This window comes from Rhinolophus ferrumequinum, chromosome 10 (genome assembly GCF_004115265.2).
Source record: "Rhinolophus ferrumequinum isolate MPI-CBG mRhiFer1 chromosome 10, mRhiFer1_v1.p, whole genome shotgun sequence".
NCBI lineage: Eukaryota > Metazoa > Chordata > Mammalia > Chiroptera > Rhinolophidae > Rhinolophus > Rhinolophus ferrumequinum.
This window is the reverse complement of record NC_046293.1, coordinates 48,927,819-48,949,665: the sequence shown is the minus strand read 5'-3', so window position 1 is coordinate 48,949,665 and position 21,847 is coordinate 48,927,819. Positions and strand designations below refer to the sequence as shown.

Sequence of the window (21,847 nt, the reverse complement as noted above, 5' to 3'; positions counted from 1 at the left end):
AGGTTTGGTGCCTGATTTGTGATATGAATTTCTCTTTCATCTAGCTACAAAAATGTCAATAAATGTCCTCCTTGTTAAAGGTTGTGCTGGCTATTTGCCTGTCAAATCCATTTACTGCCTGTGCTCTGTCAGTCTGGCTGTTGTGAGCTATGTTTCCCCAGCTCTCTTGACCACAGCTCTAGTGAGGAGCGTTGGTGGAGACTGGGGTCTGGGAGGAAAGGAGAATTCGGTCCACAATCCAAACTCATACTTTATCTCATGCAATGACCTTATTATCTGAACTACAGAGAACAACACAAATATTTACAAGATATTTCTGTCCTTTCCCTCTGCTTTGGAAGCATATCTGGAAGCAGAAGCAACTCTTGTGTGGCTCTAGCTCTTGCCCCAAAAGCCCCCTTATAATGCCAGCGCCAATCAAGTGTCCCCAGCTCTTGGGCTCAGGTAACACCATCCTGTTCATTGATCCCTCCATCCCTAAGGATGGACAGTGGCCTTCCAGTTGCTAATCTTTGGGATGCCTTATATACCCAGGTAATTCTTTCAGCTCCTTCAACACCTTTGTAACTAATTCCCCGTGTTTAATACCCTTTATTCAATAACCCTGGTATGGATTTTGTTTTTCTGGAAGGACTCTGATTGATAGAGAAGAGAGGTAGCTTTTCTTCTCTCCTGACTTTCTGTAATGGGGGATTTCCCTAAATGCAGGCTTTGTCTCTTTTTGCCCCTGGACTCTTTCCACCCCTGGGGCTCTGGAGTGAGTAATCTGGTCATAATTTTGTGGGCTTGTTGGATCAGCTCTGCTTCTTCCCTTTTGGAGTGAACCTTTCAAGACAGCACAATGTCTGTAAGTCTTGCCTGGTCATGCCTGCCCTGGCCCAGCAAGTGCCTGCCTATGAGCAAGTCTGTCTAATTTCAGCCCACTTGGCCACCAGACCGAAAGCCTAGTCTTCCAACCCTGGACTCTAGTAGTAACAGAGGTGATTTCCATTTGCTCTACCTTTGTTTCATTTCCTCAACTTGTTCAGAACCCAGGTGGAAAAGAGGAGTGCTATTATTGAGGCTTCGTCAGAGACCTTAACATTATTTATCAATTTTTTTTTTTTTTTGATTTATGGAGTTTTTTAGATACTGCAATAGCAGAAAAAGGCAGAGGCATCTGGGTAGCTGATTAAACAATGTTCCCCTCAGCATTTCTGGAACTCTCCAGTAGGGCTCACATGTGTCGGTGGATCAGCCCTGGCTTATTACTTACTTCCCAGCTTCTCTTACCTGATAAGTCCACAGTGGTGTCACTGAGCTAGAATATTGATGCGGCCAGATTGATGTGTCTGTCCATGAGGTTGGAATCCCACCACCTGTTGCTGTGAGAAGTAAAGTCCTGCTGTACTTTTTCTGACGTAAAGTCGACTTCTAGTATAAGGCTTCTCATTTCTAGACCACCAGCACCCTGAACTCCAGGGCCAGAGCCTTCCTCCCTTGTGGTACATTCTTCCTTAGTGGTCCCTGTTATTCTCCTGTAATCTGGCTGCGTTGGCATTCTTTGAACACACACACATACACACTCACACATCTAATTCTCATGGATGTGGATGGTTCAAGTCTTTTCCTAGGAGGCTTCCTCAGCTCTCATGTAAACCAAGGATTCAAATATATGTGCTAGGGAAGGGTTACTTCCAAAGTTCAGTCTCCAGAGCATCTGAGTCTCAGCCATGGCCTTGTATCAGTGTACATTTTAAAAGTTGAACCAAGGTGAAGAGTCCTGCTTCTAGATACCCCTGGGCTGTTTACCCATTCTCCATTCTCTTTCATCAGTTCAACTGAATGTACCGGAGAAAAAGAGCTCTTGGAATGAAGTCAGATAAGACTATCTTACAAAAGAGCATATTTCTTCACAGTTTTATTTGAATCCCATGCAGGGCCAGAATTCCAGGACAAGAGGTAACTAAACTGAGAAACAGATTAGGACCCTGCGGCAGAGGATGCACTTTGGCCCCCAGAGTGATGGAATCTGCGATAATATGAGGTCGTTTGAGATAATTCTACAGAGAAGCACTACAGGCTGACTTGAAGCTCCTCGCATTTATAACAAAATTCCAGCGACAGAGAACAATTTGGAATGTGGATTCTCGCTTCCTTCTTCTATCCTTTTGCCCAGCACTAGTGTAGGGAGCTCCCAGTAGGTGAGCAATCAATGATGAATGAATGAATGAATGAGTGATGAATGATGTCTTTAAGGATCTCCAGGATAGATCACAGTGCTCTGGGAGAGAAGACAGCCAACCCTGGTGCAGCAACAAAATCATTTGTCTTAAAAAAAAAAAAAAAAGATTCCTTATGATGTGATGTGACTGGAGAAGGAACTCTACCGCTTAACAGACTCCAGAAACAGTGGAGGAACTCTTTCTGCCACTCTTATCCTGCCTGTCATCAGACAAGTTGTTTAACCAACATACAACTCAAATTTCTCACCCCTGAGGTAGTCAGAGTAGTTTATGAATCTCCTGCAAAGTGTGAGTCCAAGCTAAAAGGACAGTTGAAAATACTTTGTTGAAAGTTAAAAGTCCCCTATGTAACCCAAAAGGGCCAAGTGTGATAACGGAGTGCAGTGAGAACTAGTTGAAGTAAGGTTTCTTTCTCTACGGTTCCAGGGACCTCATGTGTACATTTGTGAACAGCATCTCATCCTTAGAGTGAGAGACACAGTAAAACACATCCACGAGAGAAACAGAGATGGGAAAATGTGTGGTTCTGATGATGGTTCAGGAAGAGAACACTTTTCCTCCAACGTAACTGGGGCTTACTGGGAGCTGGAAGAAAAGTCCCTGTGTGGCCCCCATGAGCTTCTGGGCAGAGTTGTGTGGTGTGGCTGTATCCTATGGTAGATAGAGGAGAAGGAACAACTGAGAAAGAAAAATTAAAGACGTGTGAAAGTGGGGGAATTGATGCGGTGGTGATAATGACGGACTACTGCTGTTAAATGTCTAACCAAATGCCAGGTGTTTTACTCAGCTCTGTACTATATTTCTCTCTCATCTTCCCACAGCACTATGAATTCAGTGCTATTATTCTTACTCTGTAGATTGGGACAGAAGCTCAGAGAGGATCCTTACTTGCTAAATGTCATGTAACTACTAAGTGGCAGAACAATGACTTGAACCCAGGTCAATTTTAACTCTTAAGCCTGTGGTTTTTGGTTTTTGTTTTTCAATTTTCACTTGGCTAGATTGAATCTTTCAAGTTCCATTAGTCTGAAAAGAAGAGAGAGGAGGAAACGATGAAAGGATGGTATGTGTCATACAGGGACTCTGGTCCCGCTCCCCACATAAGAACGCAGTATATGGTGAGGCCCAAAGGAACACCAATGGAGCCATCGATAGGGGAGTCATACCACTATATTCTTGCTGGCAGCTGGGTTGGCAATACAAGAGCAAACATCCTCCAGTACCCGAACAAGGAGTCTTCCTGTACCCCAGTCTCGCTGGCAGCTGGGCGAGACACACACAGGAAGTAGTACCCACACGATCCGCAATCCATCCGCAGCTTGGTTCTCTGCCTGCCAACCAATCAACCAACCAACCAGCGTAGCCATGGCAGTTATATCGGTGACTAATTGGGTAACTGGTTACAGCTGATGGCCTACTAGCCACAGCTGATGGCCATCTACTACCCAAGCCAGCACCTTTCTACCTGAGTCCGAGAGCCTGGAACTGCTCTCTGGGACTGTCCCCACAGTACACTTACCAAGAAATATTCAAATGGTTTCTAAGTACTCATAGGGAAGGAGCTGTGTCCATGTTTTCACTGTTGTATCTTCAGCACCTAGTCCTAGCATGACATAGGTGTTCAATAAACATATTTGAATGAATGAATGAAAAAAATAAGTAAAATGTCACAGAGACTTTTTGGAGGGTACAGAAGAGAAAATGAGGAATTAGACTGACTTTGTCCTGTCTACTCTATGTCTTGAGAGAAGATAGTGAGGACTTGAAAAAAGTAGATGAGACACAGAATAGTGATTTGGGGAATATGATAGATTAGTCAACAAAAGATAAAGTCAAGAATGGCTGAGGGGCCGGCCTTGTGGCTCAGGTGATTGGAGCGCCATGCTCCTAAAGCTGAGGTCACCGGTTCGATTCCCACATAGGCCAGTGAGCTGCGCCCTCTACAGCTAAGATTGTGAACAACGGCTCTCCCTGGAGTGGAGTGGGGCTGTGGTGAGCAGCCAGAGGTGGCGTGAGCTGTTATGGGCTGCTGAATGCTGTCGTGGCTACCGTGTGCTGCCATGAGTGGCTAGGGGCCAGCATGAATGGCTGACAGCCAACGTGAGTGGCCCAGGTCAGCCCAGGGGGAGCGCAAGGCTCATAACACCAGCATGGGCCAGGGAGCTGTGTCCTACACAACTAGACTGAGAAACAACGGCTTGAACCAGAGGGCGGTGAGGAGAGAGGTGGAAGAAAGGGGGGAAAAAAAAGAATGGCTGAGAAGTGAAGGCAATGTTCCAGAAGCGTGTATGAATTTGTCAATTATTTCTGAGTAGCACTCTCCTAGTCAAGAAGCTATAGAAAAAGATTTGGGGTTGCTTTCTAATCCCACATCATCTGTTTCACTATCATTAATTTAAAAAATGAATTAAAAACTTGCCATATACAAGATATCTTATAAAATACAAAGTTGAGAATTATGATTTTAATTAAGTGGTTGAGGAAGCTAAGAAGTAGTAATGGATAGAGACAGGAGTTAAGTCAGTTCTGCTCTGAATGCAAGTCTTTAAATATCTTTTTAAAATAGTAACTACTGCTATATATGTTTTCATTTCACCCACAAATATTTCAAAGTATATCTATAAATGGCAGGGATTCTTTTTAAAAACATAACCACAATACAATTATCACACTGAAAAGAAATAATTATTTTAATGACATCAAATATCTAGTTGTTCAAATTTCCCCCAATTTTATTTTATAGGTATTTGAACAAATCAGGATTCAAATATGATGCATATATACATTTTAATTAGCTTATATGACTCTTTTAATCTGTTGGTTCTCTCTTTCTCTCTCTCTCAATTTATATGTAAAGGAAATCAAATCTTTCATCTGTTGAGTTCTCCCCAGTCTGGATTTTGATGATTGTGACTCCAAGATGTCATGTAACATGTTCTTCTGGTCTCCTGTTTTGTCTCAAAATGGTATTTGATTCTAGAATCTTGAAAATGTTTTATTTTTCTAGCAAGAACACTTCTTAAGAGGTAATGTGCACTTCTACTAGAGAGAATCTGGAAATCTTTTGATCCATTGATGATCACGGTTTAATTATTTCATTGAGGGTTGCAAAATGATGATATTCTAGTAGTCATTCACGTATTAGTCGAATTCTCCTAAAAAGGGAGATGTTCTCTCACCTACTAGTTATTTCAAAGTACAGTTTATACACATAAAGGCAGGAGAAATGCTGGATTCTTTCTCTTTAGTTGCCATTTTAAAAAATGGTAGCACGGTTCTCTGGCATCCTCCAGAAGTTACCGATGTGGGTGTTTGTTGGGCTGTTGTATTTGTTTGATTTTTATTTTCTGAGGACAGACTCTGAAGCCAGGCTGCCTGGAATCAGAATCCCAGGTTTACCACGTGACTTTTTAATCTTTCTGAGGCTCACCTTCCTCGTTTGCAAATTGGGGATACTTAATGGTGTCTTCGTGACAAGGTTGTTTTAAGAATTAAATGAGAATATATCTACAGAGCACTTGGAAAAATGCGTGGCACATAGTTATCCCCGTGGAAGTGTTTGCTATCATTAGTATCACTAGTGTTTTCAAGTGGTGTTGAGTGGGTGCTAGGCAATAATATTTGGGACAATGTGCCCAAGTGAGTCTAACGTGAAGCCAAGATAGAGAACCACAAGACTGAGTTTAAAGAGATAACATTTACAAAACAGGGGAGTGAAAGAACTATATTTGTATTTTTAAAAGATAGCCCCGAGATGGACTCCCTGCTCCTTCACTCACTAATAGTGTGAGATTTGGCAAGGGAATTAACCTCTCTAAAGGCTCAGTTAACAGTGCAACGCTCATCTAGTGGCTGTGAGGATCAATAATTCTGCATACGCCTGGTATGCAGTAAGTGATTCATAAAGGCTAACTGTGATATGTCAAAAAGCTGCACCCCAGGGGTGGCCGGATGGCTCAGTTGGTTAGAGCGTGAGCTTTGAACAACAGGGCTGCCGGTTCGATTCCCACATGGGCCAGTGAGCTGCACCCTCCACAACTAGATTGAAGACAACGAGCTGCTACTGAGTTGCTGGGGGGGGCAGCCGGATGGCTCATTTCTCAACAACAAGGTTGTTGGTTCAATTCCCGCATGGGATGGTGGGCTGCACCCCCTGCAACTAAAGATTGAAAGCGGCAACTGGAGTTGGAGCTGAGCTGCGCCCTCCACAACTAGATTGAAGGACAACGACTTGGAGCTGATGGGCCCTGGAGAAACACTGTTCCCTGGTATTTCCCAATAAAATTTTAAAAAACAAACAAAGAAACAAACCAAAAAAACCCCCAAAACTGCACCACAGGCCACAGTCCGTGTGCCCAGCTGACCCTCCTCCTCTCCCTGCCTAGATCTTTCCATAGAACTAGTTTCTTCTATTACTTTTACCATTTCTTTATTCAAATAGAAAAGGCAAGCACTAGACATTTGAGAAAAATACATTTCACACAACCATCTGTACTAGAAAGGTACCTCTGTTCAGTGCAATGAACAACTATATAATGTTCTACCCCAGTAGTTCATAGTAGAACATTTTAATTTAAATGATATTTTAAAAGAGAGAAACTTCACATTGTCTAAGCACACAAATAATAACCATTTGAACAGGTCCATGCCCAGGTCCAGATGGATTTTCTGTTATCTTATTTGTACTTCTTGCCTTATCAGACACTTCCTCTCTCTTCCTGTTGCACAGCTTTTAGTCATTTGTGTTATCTACACAGTATAAATTTGGGGCTTTTCGTTTGAGATGCTGTGTGCTTTAAAAAGAAGGTATTTTTTTTACCCCTTATGTCCTAATTCATCATCCATTAAGACAATAGACAAGATAGTCTTTAAGAGACAGATGCTAAGGGATGTATTATTGATCAAACCATAAGCAAGTTGGAAGATGAAATGCATTTGCTAAATCATTTTTTAAATCTTTTCCAAACTTTTAATCCTCTTATGCTAGAGATGTGTCAATAATAGAGAGAAAAATGCCATATAGACAACTAGGATCAACTAGAATAATCAGAGACCTTTTATAATTTCCTGTCCCAATGGGGCCTGCCTGTGTTTTGAAAAACTGAACACACCAAACCGCATTTATCAATATTTATTTCCCCATTTTTTAAATAAATCAAAGTCATCTATAACTGCTAAAGAACTACCAAATGAGACATCCAGTCTCATCCAGCATGAGATAACCTGGGTTACTATGCTGTATTGCTAGAATTCTAGCTAAAAGAAAGAAAATATTTGAGCTGAAACCATCTTTAATCTGAAAAGACACTGTGTTTTCTCCCCTGACGTGAAGGATGGGATGACAAATGCTGACATTCAGGGCACTTTAATCTTTGGTTCCAACTTATGGTAAGCAGAATGGCCCCTCAAAGATGTCTGTTCCTTAGAACTTATAAATATGCTAGATTTCATAGCAAAAAATTAAGGTTGCAGATGGAATTACGGTTGCTAATTCTCTAACTTTGAGATGAGGAGGTTATCCCGGGTTATCCGGGTGTGCCAATATAATCACAAGTGTCCTTAATATGGAAGTGGGAGGCAGGAAAGTCAGTGTCAGAGTAATGTGATGTGATATGCTGTGAGAAAGACTCCACTGGCAAGGTTGGCTTTGAAGAGGGATGCGCCCAGGAGCCAAGAAATGAGAGCAGCTTCTGGCTGGAAAAGGTGAGAAAATGGATTCGCCTTTATAGCCTCCAGAAAGGAACATAGTAACCCCACTGAAACCTTGATTTTGACCAGTGGGACCAATTTCAGACTTCTTGCCTCCAGAATTGTAATATAATACATTTGTGTTATCGTAACTCACCAGTTTGTGGCACTTCGTTACAGCAGCCCAGAAAACTACGTCATCATCTTTTCCCACAAATGATTGATCCCTCCTCCCCTCGTGGGCCCTGTGTTCTGGCCAAAGTGACCTCCTCAGTGAGCCTGGGCATGCTCCTCTACCTATTTCTGGGTCCGTGTTTATGCTCTCCCTCATTAAGACGTCATGCCACCTCCTATCAGCAGAGGCAAACCCTGTCCATCTTTCAGATGCCTTCTCTGCCACAGGCTCCGTTGTTCCTGTCCTGGTCAGATGCATGCAGTATCTCTCCGCTTTGACCTCTTGTAGTGCTTTAGTGTCTCTCTCCTGGCGCTTACTGCATTTTCTCCTGGAATAGTTACTTGTGCGTGTGTCATGTCATCAAGGATTTTAAGCTCCTTGATGACGAGACTGGTATTTGATTAATCTCTAAATCTTCTACAATACCTAGCCCAATACATGTGTTCTATAAACTTAACATATAATCATAGTCCTTTATATGTATCAATATGTATATGCACATATGCAAATGACATCCTAGAACCACCATACGCCCTCACAGGAATACAAGAAAAAAGAAAAGGAAGGTGTTTCACCAGTTGCCACACAAATGTTAAGCATCCCAGGTACATCTAATTTTTAGGAACAGCCCGAGCACTTGTTCCTTCACAAAATGGTGACTGAAGAATGAATGAATATGGGGGAGTTTATTCCTTGATTGAGGAGACGCATATTAGATATGAAGAGCTGTACCTGAGACACCTTTGTGGTCATGCAAAGAATCTGAGCAAAGAGAGGAATGTGTGATCCATGAGCAACAGTAGGAGGTCTTGGGCCTAAGTTTTCATTTTATTTGGGATCCAGCCATTAGAAAAGAATGCAAAACAGTTTTTTTTTTCATGCAGATATTGATCAATGTCTTTCTTTCTAGAAGAAAACTAAGAATGAAATTAAACAAGCCACAACATCAAATGGCTGATGGCATACTTGACTTGTACATCTTCAAAACAAGGCCACTCTTTAAAAAAAAGAAAAAAAAAATGGAATGTTTTTGTCTCCAAGATAAGCAGGTATCTTTGTAGCACCATAATTTCCAGTTCTGTGAAAATAGAAAATTTCTGTTGTTAATATTTTGCCTGGTATAGCAATTACTTTAGCTATGTTTTAGCTTTTGTCCTTCTAAAATAAACATTAGACCCAAGAAGGCACATCCCTCCAAAAACTATTCTAATCATGGTATGTTTTTAGTTCCTTTTTCTGACTCATGAAATGATAGATCACAGATGCATTTTTAATGGCTTGTATTTTTTGACAATTTACTATATTCCAGACATTATGCTAATGCTTTATAGATATTCTGCCATTTAAAACTAGCAATCCTGTGAGGTGGGCATTATTATTTTCATTTTAAAGTTTAGGTAGCTGAGCCATTAAGAGTTTAGTTCCTTGCACAAGCTCTATCACCAATAAGAGGCATAGAATCCATTTACCCCGAGGTGTCTGCATCCTTAAACCCCTGTTCTTGACCTCAATGCCATCTAGACCTTCTCTGTGGGCTACTTACCAGACAGAGGGGCCTGCTATATTGCTCCTGTACACAGATGGTGGCTCCTAATCTTAGATAATAGAATTATAAGGAAACTCCAGAACAGGACTTTCCAACTTTTTTGACAACAACCCATAATAAAAATCATGTTTAACATCCATTCACAGAACACACACACACACACACACACACACACACACACCCTCAAAATAATATCATTACTATTTGATACATACTCATAATATCTCTTATTCTATTCTATTTCATTTTTTTAAAATTCTAGTTAGGAAACACTAGATTGTTTCCACAGTTCACTAATGGGTCATTACCTTCATTCTGATGAACATAGCATTAGTGTATAGCTAGACTGTCTTACACAATTACCTTTTTGAAGAGAGCTCTACCATCTTAGGCAAGGTATTTAATGTCTAAGTCCTCCGTGTTCTCATCTGCAAAATGAGGAGGTTGGGCCCGATTAGTGATTCTTAATCCTGGCTGCACATTATTTAGACACATTTTTAGCACATCTATTTTAATAATAAAAAGGGAAATATTTAATGATATTTTAAATACACTTATGTCCAGGTTTTTGCCCCAGAATTTCTGATTTAATTGTTTTGGGATAGAGCCATTGTATTGGTTTTCCTTTAAAACTCCCCAGGTTACCAGAATTAGGAAGCACTGGACTAGATGACTGCTAAATTTTCTTCCAGCCAAAAATTTTAGACTATTCTGACATAGTGAGCAGGTTACGTTTTTAAAAATTATTTTTTGAATTTATTTTTGTGAAAAAAGGGCATTAACCCTCAGTAACGTCCCTTACAACTATGGTTTTCCCATTCTAGTTACATAAGGATTGGCCCACCCCCAATAATTCCAATGGTGTGCGTCCTGGGTAGGGCCGCACACTCTGCATTTTTAACGAATAACTTATGCGATTCTGATGAAAGCTATCTCAGGAACATGGTTTAGAAAATGTTTTTAATGATTCATGGGTCAAGTCTTGTGACAAAATATATCTATAAATTAGGCATGCAATGATAGATGCCTTTCTTAAAGCTGTGGGAATGAGAATAGTGTTTCTAGAGTTTATAGAAACAAACATAAAACTGTTTAAAAACAATAGTAAATCCTTTCTCGGACATGAGTCTGAATGATCTCAGTTTTCAAAACAAAACTCACCTTTGCAGAATTCATGAACATAAAGCTGTCAGATGGAGCTGCTGCTGCGTATAACCCCAGAATATACTTGTAACGTGAGTGTTGTCTCCGAAGTCAAGCAATGCCAGGGCCCTGCAGACAGGAGCTCTGCGGGTGACCAGGGAGAGGGGGCTGACCCTACGCTGGTGGCTGGATAGAAGACTCCATTTGTTTTCAAGTGCTGGGCTTTGCTTTGTTTGTATTTAATGGAAAAATGTAGTTATCGCTTTAAAGGTTCAACCTTTTGGTGTACCGTGGTTTACCTTATTATACGATATTATGAGAAACATACGTTGCTTGCATAATGTCAATGTAATCCTGAATTTTACTTTTTTTTTCCTTTTCCCAGAAAACTTGAGACAAGAGTCTCAAACATAAAAGCATAAAAACCTTTGAGTGCTATTATTTCTTGAGGCTGGAGAAGAGTCCCTATGGGTCCTGCATTTTAAGTCTGAGCAAGACAGCGATAATTTCTCTCCTCAATGTTGAATAATTTGGGCTCTTTTTTACCAGGTAATAGCTGGATGGCCTTGTTAGGTTTCTTGATTTAAGGAGCAAGGTGACAATAGCAAAAATGGGCAAAGAAGAGAGCTCTAAGGTGGAAGATAAAGGTTAGGATATATACAGTGAAAGTAAACGCAAGCACCTATTGAAGAGCTATCAGGCGCTTACCCTCCGTGGGGGTGGGAAGGTCCAAGGGGCATTAGCCACTAAGTCAGGGTGACTTAGGTATGGGAGAGTTCTGTAGACATTTTCTTAAGAAAAGTAATCAAATCCAGATAGATTCTAATACAAATTGCCTTCTTCCTGGAGTACACAAAATGAATTAATTATGTTCTTGAACACTTAACTAAAGTAAATATACTTGAACATCTTTGCCAGGCACTGTGCTAGTAACCAATGGGAATTCAATAGTAATCAAGACTCATAGAGCTTACAGTCCACCGTGCTTCTCCGAAAATCAGTCCAAGCCAGACCACCAGCTCTAATGCGTCTTTTGGAGCAAAAATTAATATAAGATCCAGTCTTATTTTAGTATCTTTAATACTAAATATATTATATATTATATATTATATATATTCAATATAATAATATATTAATTTTTGTTCCAAAAGACGCATTAGAGCCGATGGTTCGGCTAGGTCTTGTTCTCGGGGAAACACGGTAGTTGGAGAAACTAACAAGCAAGCAACTACTGAAGTCACTGCTGAGTGAGGTATGCAAAGGGAGGGAGTAAAGAACGCTGATAGATCATAACAGTACTTTTAGACGAAACGATCATGGAAGGCCTCTTGGGTGTTGACATGGGAGGTGTGGATGGAAAGATGAAGAGTTAGATATCCAAAGAACTAGCGGATAGGGGATATAGAACATTCCAGGCAAAGGGAATAGCAAGTGCAAAAGCCCAAGTTATAAGAGCTTGGCATGTTTTGTGGACAGAAAGAAGTCCTGTGTGGTTGAAAGCATAAAGAACAATGAAGAGAGTTCCAGAAGATTACAGTTGCATTACAATGTGGATGTACTTAAAAACCACTGAACTGTGTACTTTACCAAAAAAAAAAAAAAAAAAAGATAAAGATGTTAAATTTTGTGTTATGTGTAGTTTACCACAAAAAATAATAATAAAAAGAAGATATTATTTCAGAGGCAGGCAGAAGCTTAATAATGTAGGACAGCATAGGACAAAATAAGGATTGTGCTCTAGGGTAATGGAATTTGGACGTTTGAGCTCCAGAACTCTAGAGATAAATATGTGTCATTTTAAGCCACCAAGTTTGTGGTATTTGCTACAGCAGCCATAGGAAATTAACACACTTGGGAAGGAAAAGATTGTCGCTGTCTGAGCCTACTCGCACTCCTACCCATCTGAGGTAAACAGGACTGTTAAATGATTGGTGCAATTTAATCCATAATAGAGTGGTTTCACCACTGATACAGTGTAGGCTCCTCAGCATCTAAGGACCCTAAGAACTCATTTTCAAGTGTTCATGTGTGATCAGATTAAGGAGGAACAGTACTTACTAACTTAACTCACAAGACAGAAATATATACAACACCAGTTTATTGGTTTATTCATAGAAATATAAATACTAAATGCATCAGCTTACTCAGATCAGCAGCTACTAAATGCTGCTTTTATCTTGCTTGGGAAATGTAAAGCCAGAATCAAGGCAACGGGCTCATCTTGAAAGCTGATGGTCCCAAATTGCAGTCTGGTGCACTAAGCTCCCCCACAGATTAGAACGTTTACATTGGTTAGACAGGTCCCCTCTCTCCTGACTTTGCTGGGATAGTCTGACAAATTCTGACTTGTAGTCACTACCTTTCTAGAGTCCTTGAAGGTCATCATAACACTGTTTCGGCAATATTCCTTCAGATGTGCTGCAATGATTGAATGTCAATTTATAGTATCTCCTTAGAGACTTGGTTGTAGTCTCACCAGGAACACATTCACACGCCACCTTGTCCTTCATTCACGGATTCATTCAAGCATTATTCAGTACTTACTAAGTGCTAGACTTTGCTCTAGGATTTGAAACAAAGATAAAGGCCTTATTTTCCAGGACGTTTATAGTTTCTTTTTGGTAGATTAAAAGCTGGTATTTCTTCTGTAGCTAGCTGATCTCATCTGTATCTTTTGATTTCGTGAACTTCATTTTTGCAGGACATTTCCTGAGCCTCATTGTCAAATTTAGAAATGATCCAGTTGAGGACCTATAAACCAGTCAAATCAATTCGATGAAAAAAAACAGAAAAAAACCTATCATTCGGACAATACTAATTTGACTATTTTCTCTAAGTATTAACATTTCACTAATCTAGTGTGACAAAGGGCCTAGCACTTAAACAGCCTTCATGTTATTCCTACAAAAGAGACGGTCGTTGCCATTTGTCAGAGTTGTGCACTGGGTGGTCCCTTCCAACTGGTAGCTTTATTCTATATTGGTGACTCACAGAACTCTAATCGTTTCAAGTCCAAAATTCAAGACTATTCAATGAATCATAAAGGCACAAGCATGCCATTCACTCTAGCTTACCTATATAGTTCATTGCACATCTAACCACTACATTTCTGATTATGGAGTTTTTCTGCCACGTTTCCATAGAAGGACCATGTTTGGTAAACATTCCTTCTTGGTTCGAACATTAATATAAACCAGAAACCAGTATAAACTAGGACGGAGCAGTGGAGGAGTGATTTTCTGTGTGACGTAGAACAAGTCACCCACCAATCTTGGCCTCAGTTTCCTTGTTTGTAAATGTTAATTAAATTTTATGTCTTTAGTTTTCCCAGTTTTAAAATACAATGATTCTTTGAGAATCTCCGGAAAATATGATCCCAAAAGTTAAAATTCTTTTGTTTCTTTCTAAGGAATCCGATCCATTTTATGAAAACCCTCAGAATTTTTTTAGACAAATTCACTTGGAGTCGTTTACCAAGTGGATGCCATGACTATTTGTTTGGCAGATATCGTCCTTGCTCTTTACAAAGCTAATTGTTCAATAGAAGAGAGAGGCACAATCAAATACAGGCACAGACAAAACCTACAACTACTTCTGTGAAGCAACTTCTTTATTTCAATGGTATGTTTACAAAAAGACAAAGAGACTAGGGAGTGGAGAGGCAGGAATCATACTTGGTCGCCTCCAGAGAGTGGCGGAAGAGGCCATGGCCAGAAAGATTGGGTCAGACTGTGCTTCCCTGCCATTACTGGTGAGAACAATGAACAAAAAGAAGTCCAGGTAGGAATCAACTGCTTAGGTTAAAAAGATCAGTCTGTTTAGGGAGAGTCGGAGGATCTGTCCAGTCCGTGTCCATGAGGAGGAAAAAGGTCCTAGTCAGTCTAATGAGGTCTTGGCTCTGGGTGGGCTGGGACCTGTCTCCCGTAAGACCTGGGCTGCCCTCTTCTGGCGCACATAGGGGCCACTGCGTAGATTCCGGCGAAAACCCCTGTGAACCACAGGGGCCCGCTGCTGATAGTAGCTTGTGGGGAAAAGGGGCCTAGGCAGCTGGGGACCACACATAAAGTCCTCTTGGAAGTCAAACCCTGTCTGGGTAGATGAGGGGACATCTGAATGGAAATAATTTAAGAATTGATCTGATTGGAAATGATGGTCTGAGGAAAAATAAGTACCTTGGGGACAGAACTCGAACTGGGGGGACATCACTGGGTGACAGGGAATGGGATGAAGCTGTGGGGGCAGGAATTGGGGCGGGGGTGGGCAGGGGGTTGGGAGCGGGAGCAGGGGACGGTTCCGGGGAGGAGGCAGCAATGGGGGCGGGGGCAAGGTCAGTGGATCTCTGCTGGCCTGGGACTGCCTCTCAATTCTCTGGTCAGGTCCTCCACTCACAGGGCCATTCTTGAACTTGCCCACAAGGTCGCGCTGGGGTAGCTCCACACCCCAGGCGTCTGCCACGTGGGCCAGTAGCAGCTGGGAGAGCTGTCGGTGTGCGAGTTGGTTCCAATGTACCCCGTCTCTCTGTCGGAGCCTCTCCTCGCGGCGGAAGTGGAAATGCAAGTCCAACACATCAAAACCGTGCTTCTTTGCCTCGGTAGAGCTGTAGAAGTTGGCTTCTAGCACTTTGCGTCCCAGAAGGAGGGCCAAGTCCTGCTGGTCCCGTGGAAGGAAGCCCCCGGTGACCTTCTTGCCAACCGGCATGGCCGTGTTCCACAGCACGAGGCAGGACTTGGGCACCACCTCGTGTAGGTGCCTAAACAGGTTCTCCAGGTTCTCCCGGTAGCTCTCAATGTAGTGCTGCTCATACCTGGAGATGTCCCAGAGGCAGGAATTAATGATGACTACGTCCGGGGTATACTTGTCCGACTGCAGCTCTTTCAAGACGGCCTGAACATATTCGTTGTACACGCGCGTGAGAAAGTAGAAGCGCACCAGATGGTGGCCGGAGCAGTACTGGCGGACCTCGCGGTAGTTGGTGCGGTTGTGCATGCAGCCCTTCTGGCCTCCATCCACCAACTCGTCCTGTTCGAAGCTCAGCTCCCCCTTGATCTTGAGCTGGCTGGGAGTGAGCAGACAATCCTTCTGCAGCAGGAGCACCAGGTCCTTGTACACGGACCTCTGGACAGAGTCTCCCAGGATGACGACAAATTTGTTGTGGAGCAGCTGCTGCACTTCGGAGGACAGCAGTTGGACCATGATGCTCAGGGCAAGCAGACTATCTCCTTCCTTTGCACACGGGTGGGTCTGCAGATAGCTAGGACAGAAGGAGAGAACAGCTGGGAGGGACCCACACTGGGCAGGCCCTCTGTGTGGGTAGGACTCACGTCCAGGTTTGGAGTTTTGGCCCGGAAGCTAGATGGGCGGAACTCCACCACTTTTAAGGCTGGGAGTGGGGAGGGAGAGCATGACGGGAGCCTGGAGCCAGAAGCCCTGCTTGGCCTGGTGTCAGTTCAGGCCTGGGACTTGCCTGACCTCCGAACCCGCCAAGACTGCTCTTGGAAACCCAGGTTCCACCTAGCCAGGAGGGGCCAACTCGACCTCATCTCCTGGAGGTGCAATCCACCACTGGAAAGGCAGCCCAGATGTCTGACAGCTGCAGAATGGTTAGGCAACTTTGCAGCTGCCAAATAATGAGGACCATGAGTAAGCAAGAACTTGGAGAATGTTTGTGATATGTTAAGTTGAAGAAGTTACAGAGCACATGTGTGCCCCATATCACTGAAACTATATGAAATAGATATGCACAGATAACATCGAAAGAAAGTATGCAAAAAGTTGTTAATAGTAGTGTTATGGATGACTTGTTTTCCTCCTTTTTTGTAAATATACTTTATATAATCTTCTATTACTTTTAATAATGTAAAAAGAATTCGGTGAAATGCAACAAAAAGGAAGAGTACGTGTGTCAGAAAACATGATCAAAATAGATTTCTTTAACAAGCAAGCAGCTGTTTCTTACCAATAGGACTTGTAAAAAAGAAATAAAATTGGAAATAATTCACATGTGTTTCAGCTGTAATATTCTTTGCTTTCCATTTGAAGGCGATCAGAATATGCCACCTCAAAATATGCCACTTTGGCATAAGGATGATTTTGAGCTGAAGAACCGACAGACACAGGAAGAGTCCTCTGTACTCCCCTTATCTGCCTAAAAGCTGTGTATAAAGCTCCCTTCTAGGAAGGTGCCCCTTCTCCCACCAGAGGGAAGAGTCAAGGAAGAAGACAGGAAGTTGTCAACACCAAGATGAGTTTGCATGTAGAGACCTTACTAAAATAGCCCAGATTTTCCATCAGTTCTCCCATACAGTCCCTATTCAATTCACTTCTTTACAATTTATCATGCCTTGAAGCCAAAAGCCTTTTCCCTTTGTTAAAATGGTATATAAGGCCCTGAATATAACTGCTTCTTTGAGTTTCATTTCTTTTCTGTGAACGCTAGTGTACATAAATATAAATAAAAAGGGTGTGCCTTTCTTCTGCTAACCTGTCTTTTGTTAGTTTAGCCATAGGGTCCCAGAAACTGACCTTAATAGGGTAGAGGAAACGTTTTTTCCTTCCCAGCACATTGAATAAAATGTTAAAAGTGGTTAAATTCATCTTCAAAACTTTGGGTGAAGTTTATTTCAAGCTGCCATTTATAACCATTTTCTGTAATGAGTGAAAGGTAGAAATATCCTTCAATACTACGTACAATCTCAGATGAGGAGGAAGATAGCATCCACTGCAATACTTTCACGGAAGCTGTTAAAATCCACTGTGGCTTGATATTTGTAGGCTTTTATGCATTAAAAAACATTTTAATAGGCGTGGGTAGATAGCTATTATTAAATAACACATTCAGTGGTTATTTGTGGTTTTAAATGGATACAAGTACAAAAATAAAAACATGAAAATTGTCAGAATATAAGAATTGCCCTAAGAGAACAGTTGAAAATATTGGCTTCTTTTCCCCCACAAAATCTCCATTCAAATGTGTTTTTTTTCTGTCAGAAAAAAATGCATAAAGATAGGATTTAGCTCATTGTGGTGCAACAAAATAAAACTTAATTAAAGCAAACTCCAAATCCCTTTGGGGCTCAGGCATGTTTATTAGTTTATAATCATTTATTCATCCAACTCACACTTATTAATCTCCTACTAAAGGCTACACATTGGGGATATAAAAATGAGTTAAACCTGGTCTTGCCCTTCATGAGCAGTTTGGAAATATTCATCGATAACTGTAACACAAAGTAGAGAGTGCTAAGTGCCATGAAAACAGAATGAACAGGTGCTGTGGTTATTTCTTTACCCCAGGCCCAAGTCTTTAAAATACAAAGTGCAGGAGACCTTTCCCGGCATGTTTCCAGGGTTCCCACGCCACTGAGCTGTGTGCCTTCTGTGGGCTGGCACTCTGGTCATATTCTCTGCCTAGTCCCCTTGAGTACTGAACATACATAACCCATGCTATTAGAGTTCTCTCCCCAAGGTTGGCAGATCTGATAACCTAGTGCTGTCTTCTTCAGGGCTGTTCCTTCTCTGGATGTGGTGAAGTGCCCTAGATTTGGAGTCACAGATAGCAGTCAAATCCATTACTTAAAATATCAGTGGGAAATGGAGGCACTTAAAATATACTGGTGAGGAGCATTGGTTTTGGAGCCATACTCTCTGGGTTTCAGTCCCAACTCTTCTGTTTGCTAGCTCTTTGTTCTTGGACGAGTTATTTAACCTTTCTCTGCCTTAATTTTCCTCATCTGTAGAATGGGACTTTTAGTACCCACTTCACATATTTGATGTGAGGATTAAATGTAAAGTGTTTAAAATAATACCTGACAAGTAGTAAGCATGGATAAGAGTTATTACTATTACTGAGCAAATTGAAGAACACCAGGTTAACCATCTGTAAAAGGGGATTACAGCATTTTTGCTGCTTGTCTAGCAGGGCTTTGTGACAATCAAATGAGAGATGATGCAAGTGAAAAGATTTTAAATAAAACAGCATTAATGTTTATTGAACGGTTACTGGATGCTAGGTGCTTTACAAACATCTTATTTATAAGATAATTCTTATAAATTCCCCTTTAATAAGAAAGGATATTGATGTGATGAATCTAAGACTTAAAACAACTGACGCCAAAATCTGTCTCTGTAGGAGACCTCCTTTAGACCAGAACCCCCTGCAGGCCAGTCTGAATCCTAAAGCTTGGCTCCTGTCAGGGGACAGATAGAAAGGTGTGCTTGTATGCATAAGTAGGCAACCATTTACTCTGCCTGCCCAGGAGAGGTGATCCTCTAGTCCTTGGCTGTGTGTGCATGTGGGGGGTGGGGAGAGTGAGGGTGGAGGTAGGGGTGTGTGTGAAGAAGAGGAGATTTTTCTCATCCCGTACCATAATCTCAAGCAAGAGACATGTAAAAATGAAAAGATCTGGATTTTAGAATGGCCAAAATAAAATTCTACGGACACCTAGGGCTCACAGTATTTGAGGAATTCTGGCGGGCCTGTAACCCACCAGATGCTGCTCCCAGAGCTCAGAGCTAAAATCAGGCAAAAATGTCCACCTAAGAATTTCCTATTGTTCTTCTGCAGTGGAACGTGCAGATAGGACTGTAGAAAAGAAGGGAAGGGAAAATGACTGGGAAGAAGTGTTCAGGTTAGAACCTGAAACTGAAAGGAAATTCATGAAATTCTTGATAAAGAGCATCCACAAGTGAAACAGGACTGACAAATCAGACACCGTTAGGGCTATCGCGGTGGGAAAGAATCAGTTAAGCTAAGGTGTCAAATATTAAAAACAAAACCAGCCAAAAAAACCGGGGGGGACTTTTTTAGAGGGGATGAGCAGAGAATAATTTGGAGAGCTAAACCTGCTCTCATCTTAATAAAAGGTCAGTAAATTCCATTTTCAAAGCTCTTTTTATTTACAAAACTGAAACAAAAAAGGGATTTGAAAACAGATTAGTGGTCTTTTTGGCCTAGGCTTCTTTCTTTGTATCTAAATTGCTAAACTCACTTATTAGTTTTGGTAGCTGTTTTATAGATAGATTGCCTCATTCACTCATTCTTTCAATAAGGATCACGGAGAACCAGATTTTGTGCTAGGTGGAAGGAGTAGGTATAAAAATGCAGTCTCTACTCTCAGGAGGAGGGGTATGGAAATGCATATGTAAAAATATCAAAGAAGCTAGCAGCTAGAATTGATGTATGTAAATGAAGCACCAAAGCCTATAGGAAAGGTCAGGGGGGTGAGAGAAGATATAAAAATGATCATTGCAATCTATGATTCCAACATCAAATGAAAACCAGTTTTTGAAGTGTTTCATGATGACTCCTCATGTCATAATTATAAGTAGTGCCATGTTTTTCTGTTTTCAAAGTAAAATTTGGCTTTTGGCTTAAGTTCTGACAGCAATATGCATTAATAATGGTTACTACTATAATAAATTACTTTCAAGCATCTTGCTTAGATTTCTGTGTGGGGATAATTAATTTTTTAATAGCTTCATAAGACATGACTTATAAATCATTGACTATTGCTTTTTAACTATCACAAATCAAACACATAGCGTTTGTTTTTCATTAATCAATGTGCTGTAGAAATTAGGCTAATTTTTTTCTTATCGATCTTTAGTTACAGGGAGAATGACATATTTAAGAGGCCAGTTGCTCCAGAGACACTGCAAACAAGTCTTAAATCATAGACATAATCACTAAAAATTAGGACGTTGTTTTGATTAGTTGTAGGAAGTACTTTAACTAGTTTAGAAGTGCATGTGACTAACCATCTTCCATATGGCTAACCATCTTAATGCAACATTATTCTGGGAATATAAATAGTTCACTTCCTTCTAACTGCATTTTTGGTGATCAAATCAATGCTTTAAACTTTTCCAAGATCCCCTTAAATTTTAACAGAATAGATGGTACAAATAATAATTATTTTTCATGAACTTTCCTCTCTAACCTAGCTATGTCCTAGCATTTGCTTAGTTTTCTAAGTGGATTTTAAACACGTCAAAAATTAAATTGCATGACATATAAAGTTTTCTAAAAAAAACACAACAACAAAAGCAAACAATTCAAACTCCTTTTGGAAAGCTTAATGAATGATCTGTGGATTGGGGACTGATATGAGGCAAATCAGTTAACATTCACTCCTCTGTATAGCCTGAAAATGGGGAAAATGCATGCAGGCCTACTATTTTAAAAAGTGGTTTTAGGAGCAAATTAAAAAAAAAAATACATAAAAGTATTGTGAGATACTACGGTAAGTAATGTAACAGAAAAATTATTTCCAAAAAGCCATTGGAAAGACAGATTCCAATCCCCACCTTCAAAAACCTCACCTCTAAAACAGGCCTCAACCCTGCAGCCCGCTAAGTAATTCAGTAAAAATTTAGAAAACATCTGTATCTATCTGGGGTTGTGAAGGTTGTCATTGTGCAAATCTGACTCCAACCTCCAACAAATATCACATTTCTTCTACCTCACCCCTAAGTCACTCAACCCTACGCACCCCACCATATGGCCTGTATTTCTAACTTGGCTATTCAGTTAGTCCTTACACACCACATGTAAAATCTCAGATACATGTGACATAAATGGAAAATTGAAACCGAAATAGAGATCTTCAAACTGGGCTCCTCCATATAACTACAAGTTTTTCTTGTGGAGGCAGGAATCGCCGTGGACATATTCAATTTGTATCTGAACCATCCCCACCGGGCCACAATCTTAAATTTGTGACTCTCTTGCAATAAAATATCAATGGAAGAATTTCACACACTTTAAGAGTTTTAAAATGACCAAGTTTAAAAATCCTTAAGGCAGTATATTTTTTCCCTTAGTAATAGTCTAACATAAAAATGTCCTGTGGACTATAGAAAGTAATGTGAGAGACATCCTTTATGAATGAACTGGGGGTTCAGAATACTGGGTATGCGAGTAACTTCTATAAAAACAAAAGATAAACTATGGAGCCTTTATTTAAATAGCTCCATTTAAACAAAAACCTTTTTACAAAAGGATCTCTTACAGTAAAAAATCAAATCAATTCACACAAATTATGATTTCAATAATGTACTTACTATGACAAA

At 40.8% G+C, this 21,847-nt stretch overlaps 1 protein-coding gene across 1 annotated transcript in view; it reads right to left on the bottom strand.

Annotated features, from left to right (window-relative positions):
* Nucleotides 1-14,376: 14,376 nt before the first annotated feature.
* Nucleotides 14,377-21,847, bottom strand: part of PCED1B (PC-esterase domain containing 1B) — a 214,127-nt gene continuing 206,656 nt past the window's right edge. Inside the window, 2 exon segments of the mRNA XM_033118000.1 lie at nt 14,377-14,715; nt 14,717-16,028. Of these exon segments, the coding sequence (XP_032973891.1) occupies nt 14,659-14,715; nt 14,717-16,028 (1,369 nt within the window). The 3' untranslated portion in view covers nt 14,377-14,658.